The sequence below is a fragment of the Nelusetta ayraudi genome, unplaced genomic scaffold (genome assembly GCF_046127955.1).
Source record: "Nelusetta ayraudi isolate G7.1 ecotype Tasmania unplaced genomic scaffold, CSIRO-AGI_Nayr_v1 ptg000092l, whole genome shotgun sequence".
In the NCBI taxonomy this organism is placed as follows: Eukaryota; Metazoa; Chordata; class Actinopteri; order Tetraodontiformes; family Monacanthidae; genus Nelusetta; species Nelusetta ayraudi.
In genome coordinates, this window is record NW_027466142.1 from 672,746 (window position 1) to 681,476 (window position 8,731).

The following is an 8,731-nucleotide window of genomic DNA, read 5'->3' on the forward strand; positions in this document are numbered from 1 at the left end:
TGCATGAGGAAGTGACGTAAAGGAACCCCTTTGAGGTCTAACCAACTTTGCAATAATCCAGTGCAAAACAACAACAACAACAAAACAAACAAAACTCCCCAAAAAACAAAATAAGATTGATTGGAAACAAAAGGTGTATTTAGGATCAAAACAAAACCGGTTGAGGTGTGAAAGCATTCATTAAAACATTTCCATAATTACTTCGAGATCACGGTCTCTGTGACACAATTTTGATGCAGTATTTATTACACATACAACTTGAAAGAGCTGTCGTACTTCTTTATTTACTTCATTACATGGTAATGGCGGAAATGGCATTTAAGTTTCAAGGCAGAATAATTTAAGACACTTATTCCAGGCTGAAACTGGAAACATATTTGCTGGACAGAGCTGCAGTGTTTCGACACCCGTACCAGCTAAGAACTCTAAAAAATTCTTCACCACAGCTGTGGCTGGTGATAGTCTGACATCCACTGAGGTGTCATGTTAGGTTGGAAGTTGGAAGGACAACGCATCCGAGCATCTTTCCATGCCGAACATATTATTTCTGAAATAATGCACCACTTCCATGTCATCCACCACGTGTTTAAAGTGCAATTTGAGTCTTCAACCACACAGCCTATAAACATTTTAAATGACGATGTGATCCAAGACTCCTCACAATGAGAGAAGAAGGGGAGCAGTGAGCTGTAGCGTAAACTCTTGTTTCTTCTTCAATGCATGACCACAGGGAGTCTTCTGCCACCTAATGGCCAAACTTGTGACTTGCTTGTAGGTGGAATGCTGCGTTCACTTGTGGACGTGCGGCTGAAGCTCCACGAGTGATGCCTCAGGAGGAACTCCTTGGACTCGACATGATCAAATCTCTCTGAATCCAAGTTCAAAACGCCTCCTCCACCCTGATTACCTGCCTGCTTCTGAGAGCCAATGGTGAAGATTTGTCTTCACACGGACTCGTCTCAGAGTTTCCCTTTCAGTCCTTCAATGTGAATAAATAGCTGCACCCGATACTCACAGGAAGAGGTTTATTTTGGCGGGGATGGCCTTACAGCCGGTGGAGGAGAAGTAGTCTCCCTGGACAGGTGCGTAGGTCATGCTTGCCCCAACTTTCTCTACCACGTCTTGGTCGGGGCAGTAGCCTCGCTGGCAGAGTTCAAAGTGAGCGCAGCGTTCCACGTGGCGCCGCCTCAGAGGCAGGAAAGGAACAAAGCGTGTGATGAGCTTCTGCTGAATGATGCTGGAGTTGAAGAAGCCACCTTGGAGGGAGAGAGAGAGAGGGAGAAGTAGATGGAGAGACCAGAATTTCAGCTCGCTTCATCTCCAGCAGTGATGGCAGACCAGGCTACTATAATTTCACTTTCTACTCAAGATGCCATGATGACTAGGCTTTACATCGATCATATCGGCTATATCGGATCGGCCGATATTTGGTATTTTTTGAAATGTTCGTGATCGGGCGTCATGTCATAAATCACCGATCCGATCAATGACGTCATTGTCGTGTTGAAACTTTTTTCATCTGTCTCATTGACTCCAAAGCAGTTTCACAGCATCGACATGTTCATTTGTTTGTATCCGAGCGCTAATGATTCATTAATCCAAAAACTTCATTTTCGTCTTCGTGCCTCTTCCTGTTTTGAGTACTGTCGCTATGTGACGGACAATAAAGTTTCTTTGAATCTTCACGACAGCAACATCCATGGGTGACACAAACAAACATGTTGGAGGTGTGGCATAGCACAAGCTATCTGCAATATATGCAACGCTACAGAACCTCGCGGGGGAACATCGGCCAAAAATTTCAACACCTCAAATTTAATCAGGCACTTGGAAAAGATACGCACGGGGGAGCATGTCGAGTTCAAGAAACGCAGCGCGGAGAAAGAAAAAGAAAAGCAAACGGATGCTAATAGAGTTGTCACCCGTCCCATTTTTCCCAGAATTGTTCTCTTTTTTTTACCACCTGTCCCGGGAAAAATAAAATCTCTCCCGGGACACAATTTGTCCCGTTTTTTAGGGAAAATGACAAAACCTCATTTGATTTCCGTCTGTGGTCTAGATAGGGTTGCCAACCCTCCCGTAAAATACGCAATTGTCCCATATTTGGCAACTAAAAAACCTGTCCCGTAATGAACTGATACGGGACGCACTTCACTTTGTCCCGTATATTGCGGGGACGCCTCCTCCCCCCGTCGACATACACAAGTAATTTAAATATTGCTCCTCACGTGATCGGATCGGTGATCGGTTTATTTAAACTCACTGATCGGTGATCGGCCCAAAAATCGTGATCGTGTAAAGCCTAATGATGACATTCATTAAATGAAAGGAATTTTGCAAAGTGCTCCAATGTGGAATATTCAACAGGCTGTTGACCAGATAATGAAGCAAAAAAGGTTTACAGACTTTATTTTTGTTTTAGAAAGAGACGTTTTGTTAACTTACTTGTGGTGCTGTTGTACACAGTTTGTGCAATGGCGTCTTGCAGGTCCTCCAGCTTGATTTCTTCACGGTCCCGCCCAGCGTGCCGGTTCTCCAGTGCCACCTTGTTAATGACATCCTCTCCAGTGGTGCTGCCGATTTCATAGAATTAAAAAAAGAAAAGAAAAGAAACAAGTTTTAAAGTACAATTCTTGGTTTTTGACCCATTACTTTTAGTCACTAACAGAAATGGCTGTGTGGTCAGTCAGATACTGTGAGATTCCACCTAGTGGCACTCAGTAATCATGTTGATGTCAACAGGATTATTAGTGCTAGCACATTCGTAATGGCACTGTAATGGAAAATGTATGAACTTTTCACTAAAATTTTGGGCAGGTTATGTGTTTTTGCCCAAGCGAGTGAGTACCTGATGAATATGTAGATGGCTTTGCGATAATTGGTGCGGAACACAATATGGAAGGGACCCAGAAAGGGCTCCAGGACGTCGATGAGGCCAACGGGCATCTTCTCCATTTCATCAAAAATAAAGACAGAGCGACCACATTCCGTCAGGTTGCTCTGCACCCAGTCTTTTAATTCATTCTAAAAAGAAATAAACAAAGAAAAATTAGCATCAATTAGTAAACAAGAGATGCCTGTGTCCTTTCCATCCTCTCTGTACTTGATGTTGCATATTTTCAGGAAAGATGACTAATATTACAGCACTTTCGGGTTGACATCAGCCTTCACCTGCATAACAATCCAGCACCTACCTTGTACTCTTCCACCATTTTCGGTGAGGGGAAATGGAGTGTGGGAATGAACTGGTGGACATACGGGCTGCTCATTGCTGAACCGTACAGATGATTTCCCAGCATGTGGCTGACCAGCGTCTTCCCCGTGCCGGAGGAGCCATGGAAGGACAGCACAAGGGGCTGCTCAGGGGTGGCATTCTTGACAAAGCTCGCTACCTCCTGTGAGACAATGTCCTGGGCCAGATGCTGACCGTAGACATTTTTGTAGAGATCCCACTCCAAATCTGTTTGGGAGTGAATACGAAACAAAATACCCAACATCAGTTTTACATATTTCAATTAGCACATTGCACAAATGTACAAACATTATTCAGATTGTGTTTTGGTTTTTGTTGGTGTCTCAATGTGACACAAATGCTCGATAGCCTCCATGTCATGTGACACAGTCTAAACTAATAACCAGTGGTATTATTAGATGGGAAAACAGCACACACCTCCTCTTTTTTATTTTTTATTTTTGACAATTTCCGTTATTTCTTTCTGACTGGCATCTTGGAAACTAGCTGACATGACTTACCTTCAAAATAACGACTATGTGAACATTAGGAAGTGCTGCATGACGTAATTTGAAGAAGAAGAAGAAGAAGAAGAAGAAGAAGAAGAAGAAGAAGAAGAAGCTAGCTGACAGCTAACAAGCGAGGCCGTTTTCACAAGCCGCTCTGGAGCACTAAAGTAGCTATTACACATAGGCGAACCTAAAACAACACGCAAAAGTCAATGGCAAATGTGAAATAACGTTGGCTTTGTCTACGGGTCACTACTACTTGCTACGGGTCAGCAGCAGCGGTTGTCTCTGGACGACAGGATGGTCTGATTTTGAGACATGCTACGGTTTCGACCTCACCTCTGATGTTGGGCTTGAAATCGCACTCACAGCTGTCTGATATAGAGCAGTACAGCTCCTGGAAGACGCCATAAACCGGGCTGCAAAAGTGTAAACACAGCACAGACAGGATGGCCAACATTTTGGCTGCCCTGCTGGCTGTCAGGAAGTGAAAGGCGCCAGGAGGTGAACTCCTTTCAACGCGAGCCCTGGTTGTAGTTTTTCTACTTGGTGGAAGACGTGCATCAGCATTAAGGTAAGTGGTTGCTAGGACTACAACTCCCATAATCAGCTAAACTTTCCACGTTGTCGGACCAAGGTCCGCCCTTATCAAGTTTTGAATCTCGTTTTTGTTTTTTTGTTATTCAAAATGTTTTCTATTAAAACTGTAAATGCACACAAACTCTTGTCATCAAGAAAAATCTGTAACTATGCAGATAAAACGATCGTAAATAGACGCGAAAAGCTTAAGTTACTCGACACATTACTACTACTACTACTACTACTACTACTACTACTACTAATAATAATAATAATAATTGACTGCAATCTCCAAAATTACCGCAAAAACTGCTGTAACCTAAACCTTCTGTAGAGGGCAGTAGAGAAGTACTTCTCGCTTTCATGGTAATGCCTTTCCCAATTAAAACTTGATTTCTCATTCGCTCAGTAAAAAACTTGATTAAGACTATCTAAAACATGTGAAATACATGCCCCCAAACCTGGAAGTTGTTTTATCTTGATCATGGTGGCTTTTTCTTTTGTGAAAATTCCTAGTTGTACCTATTTTAAAGAGACCAGTGGCCTTAATGAAAGTTCAAGTTAACTGTTCTTTTCATGGTGATGTAGCAAGTACTTCCTGTGAGGTGCACACACAAAAAGCAATGTTAAAAAAAAAAAAAAAAAGATTGAATCTGGGGGAAAATCTTTACTGTCTGTCAAAGTAAATGTTTCCTCCCAAAGATTGGTAGCAGAGAGGGACTATTGTCTTTGAATGTTTTATTTCAGACGTGAGAATACAAATGAAAAACCATAAACAAAATGTTCAAATAAACAACACAGTAATCCACAATAGCCGGAAAGAAGCTTTGCAACACTTTCAAAAGCGGCAGTCGTAGAGGTCTGTTCGATGCCAACTGTAGGTCATATGTGAGCCTTATCAATCAGCTGTCTTTGATGTGGGATGACATCATAATGTTGGCATTGATGTGCAATGACGTCATGGCTCTGCCACGTTTGAAGAGTGAGGACATATTATACTATGGTGGCCTTTGATATTTATTGTTGCCTTTCATTTAATCCCTTTGTTCTTCACACTTGGTGTCCAAATACCAGTAGCAGCGGCTTGACGTGACCTGCTCTTGTTGAGAAGAAAAGAGTGGACAGGAAAAATATGCATGCGGAGCAAAAATACCGAAGATCCCAGTTACCCAACACTTTTTACGCAAACTATAGTCCAACTCAATAGCCAAAGACTCACATTTGTGAATTACTTTTTCTGTTTCAAACTGATTGCGTGAAGTCACTGTCCACTCTAGTCAATTTCTTTGCACTGAAAGCGGAATCAAAATGACGACCATGGCATCAAAAAACCCTGATCCTGCCAAAATAACCTTGGAAAAATTTAAAAATGAGCTTCAACGCTTCAAGACAAATGAAATAAAGCTGCGGGACCAGATATGTGACATGAAGTACAAGCTCACTGCCCTGGAGAAAGTTGAGATAACACTGAAAAAGGAGCAGCTGGAAGTTAACAGGCTACAGACTAAGGTAGCTGACTTTGAGATGCTAAACAACAGGCAGAAGAAAGACCTAACTAAGCTAAAGACAATGGTAAAGGATGGGAAGTTTCAGAGAGCTCATGAGAAGAACATTTTAGATCAGAAGATTCTTGATGCCGAACGGGAATGCCTTGAATACAAAGACAAGTACGACGTGGAGAAGAAGCTGGGGGAACAGAAGGATAAGGAGATGGAGAAATTCCACAAGTTGGAAGAGGAGAACAAGGCACTGATTGCGCGAAAGAAGACTCTGCACAACCAAATAGACGAGCTGAAGCTATTCAAGAGCTGCTCCTTGAACAAAATAGACGAACTGACACAGAAGCTGAATCAGTGCGAGGAGGCCCTCAAAAACACAAGGCAGGAGCTGTATGACTTGAAAGCGAAGGAGATTGTATACAAAGGCAAGGAGCGGGAGCTCAAGACATGCTCGGAAAAGCTTGAATCCACCCACAAAGAACATCTGAGAACACTCAAGGAGCTCGAAAAGTTTCAAAAAGAGGCAGAATCTGGCAAGGGGGAAATTCTTTGGCTGAAACACAGGATTGAAAAGTTCAGCAAGAAGGCAGATTCCGATGCTGTTTCCGTCAAGACTCTGGAGCACAAGATTCTTACGCAGGGAGAGGCCATCAAGTGTTACAAGGAAGATTCAGAGAGGGCGGAGAAGGAGAATGCCCGGCTACACGGCGTGATCGAAAAGATGAATATTAAACTTGGCAGCCATGAGGATCTGAAGAGGAAACTTCAGAAGCAGCAGGACAAAACTGCTGGGCTCATTTCCAGCGGTGACAGCGAAGTGATAAAACTCCGGAGCATGTTGGACGAGCTGGAGTCCAGGTACAAGCAGCAAAAACTCATGCTGATGAAAACGGTTGCTGAGAAGGACATCATCAGTGAAAACCTGACCGAAGCTCAAGAGGAAATCATCTCCAGCAACCACAAACTTCAAGAAATGTACAACAAAATCAGGGAGCTGACCTACGAGATCAACGCCAAGGACTCAGACCTGGTTAGGATCTCGCAGCAGTACAACTCAGTCACCACCAAGGTGACCAAGCTGGAGTGGAAGTTTACGGACCTGCGGAAGACGGAGGAGAATGGCAGAGTGTCGGCCGACAAGCACAAGATCATGGCGGAAAAGAGCTTCCTGCAGCTGGAGGCCGAAAACGACCAGCTGGCCAAGAAGGTCGTGCTGTACAATGAGCAGCTCATCCACCAGAAGCACAAGATCAACGCGCTGCAGTTTGAGCGCTTCAACCTGGAGCAGCTGCTCCAAGCGTGCGAGCACCAAGTCAGGACCTTCCGCAGGCAGAACCAGGACTACCGGGAGAGGTCCGACCTGCAGTTCAAGTGGCTGGCCAAGCAGCTGAACCGCTGCGATGTCACCAAACACTCGCTGTTCGAGGGGCCGCCGCCGCAGGTCCGACTGGTGGCGTCGCTCCAGGACAAACTGCTGCTGTACGACGACGTGCTGGAGAAGAAGAACGAGGAGATCTCCTCGCTCAAGCTGGACCTGGGCTACAACACGGCGCTGAAGCTCAAGCTGACGCAGGCCCAGTGGGACAACAGGGACCTGCGCAAGAGGTTCCTGGCATCCAAGTCGCTCAACCTGACGTACAACACGCGCGACAGGAACCTGATGGAGGACAACAAGAGGCTGTCAGCCGACATGACCAAGCTGAAGGTGGACTTCTGGAAGAAGCTCAAGGACGCCTACCTGCCCACAATCACACGCAGCAAGTCTGCCGACAACACAGAGAAGAAGACGGACTTTTACAGCGAGGGGATAAACGTTAAAAAGTACAGTCTTTGAGAGAAACAGCCATGTCGTGCTTGTGTTTAGGTTAGTGAGGCGGCCTCGCACCACCAGTCACCCGGCTAAACTCTCTTGAGCTCCAGAAAATTGCATATTTAGCCTTCTGTTTAAAGCCTGCTGCTAAAACATCACTTTAGTAGACCTTTGACGTGTTTGGAAGGGAGGAAGAATTGAGTTGGACACAGAAGACTGAGCCATTGTAGTTGAGGGAGTTGTCACTTACCTGGGAGAGGCAGCATTGCCCTTTTTAACATCAGTCAGTGAATCCCAGAACTGTGTGTTTGTAGTAGTGTGAACACTTTTTTAAGAAGCAAGCAAAAGATGAGAAAAGACTTTTCTACTTTCTGCAAAGTTCACTGACACTCGAAATGAATATTGCTGGCAAACACTTGTCAATTGAATTTTGTGTCATATGAGATCTAAAAAGTGGAGATTTCATTTCCTGTTCAGTCTGCACACAGGGTGCTGCAAGGTCAAGAGCAGCCCACTCGATCTCAAACAGAAAGATGTTTGCTCGACTCCATGTCAGCTGAACCTGTTCTTTTTATACACACACATATATATGTATATATATATACATATATATATATACATAATTTAACATGTAGACATAGAGTGTTATGGCTGATTTAGTTGTCTACTCTATCTATTACAGTGTAGATGCAGTGTGTAGTGTGTTATGTAATTCCTAATGCATCATTACAATGAATACATTACTTTGTTTTTATTCTAGATTGTCATGTCAGCATGTTATTGTCAAGCAGATGAAGGGAAATACTCAAAACAGCACAACATCCCTGTACCAATAGAAGCATAAACCATCATCAACTACAAAATCTGTTAGTATCCCAATATCAGCAAAGTCAGTCCTCACAGACCTGCTCTGAAAGTCGTCCATGAAATCAAAGTCAACTTCATTAAAAGCCACAAAACTGCAGATTGACTGTTTCACAGAAGCCCAGAGGGACATCTGGTAAACACACCACAACTGTATCATTAACCTGGAATGTGTCCCAGAGCTCCAGGCCAACAAACTGCTGAGGATTATTAGAAAAAAGGAAACTGGTGCTTGTAC

At 43.9% G+C, this 8,731-nt stretch overlaps 2 protein-coding genes across 2 annotated transcripts; one reads left to right on the forward strand and one right to left on the reverse strand.

Annotated features, from left to right (window-relative positions):
• Positions 1–264: 264 nt before the first annotated feature.
• On the reverse strand, positions 265–4,284 carry tor2a (torsin family 2, member A). Its single transcript, XM_076047087.1, has 5 exons — positions 4,081–4,284; positions 3,195–3,460; positions 2,849–3,024; positions 2,446–2,573; positions 265–1,256 (listed from the first exon to the last, which is right to left on the reverse strand). The coding sequence occupies exons 1-5, from the start codon at positions 4,199–4,201 to the stop codon at positions 1,012–1,014; spliced, it is 936 nt and encodes a 311-aa protein (XP_075903202.1). The 5' UTR covers positions 4,202–4,284; the 3' UTR covers positions 265–1,011.
• Positions 4,285–5,334: 1,050 nt separating this feature from the next.
• LOC142902286 (uncharacterized) lies at positions 5,335–8,195 on the forward strand. The gene has a single exon (XM_076047209.1). It carries the CDS (start codon positions 5,629–5,631, stop codon positions 7,651–7,653), a length of 2,025 nt encoding a protein of 674 aa, XP_075903324.1. The 5' UTR covers positions 5,335–5,628; the 3' UTR covers positions 7,654–8,195.
• Positions 8,196–8,731: the final 536 nt, after the last annotated feature.

Bases quoted from the DNA above. Each gene is read 5' to 3' on its own strand.
- tor2a (XM_076047087.1), bottom strand. From the start codon at position 4,201: ATGTTGGCCATCCTGTCTGTGCTGTGTTTACACTTTTGCAGCCCGGTT. The intron at 3,025-3,194 runs GTAGGTGCTGGA...ATTTCTTTTTAG, and splicing joins AAATGGTGGAAGAGTACAAG to AATGAATTAAAAGACTGGGT. The intron at 2,574-2,848 runs GTACTCACTCGC...TGAAATCGGCAG, and splicing joins GCCATCTACATATTCATCAG to CACCACTGGAGAGGATGTCA.
- LOC142902286 (XM_076047209.1), top strand. From the start codon at position 5,629: ATGACGACCATGGCATCAAAAAACCCTGATCCTGCCAAAATAACCTTG.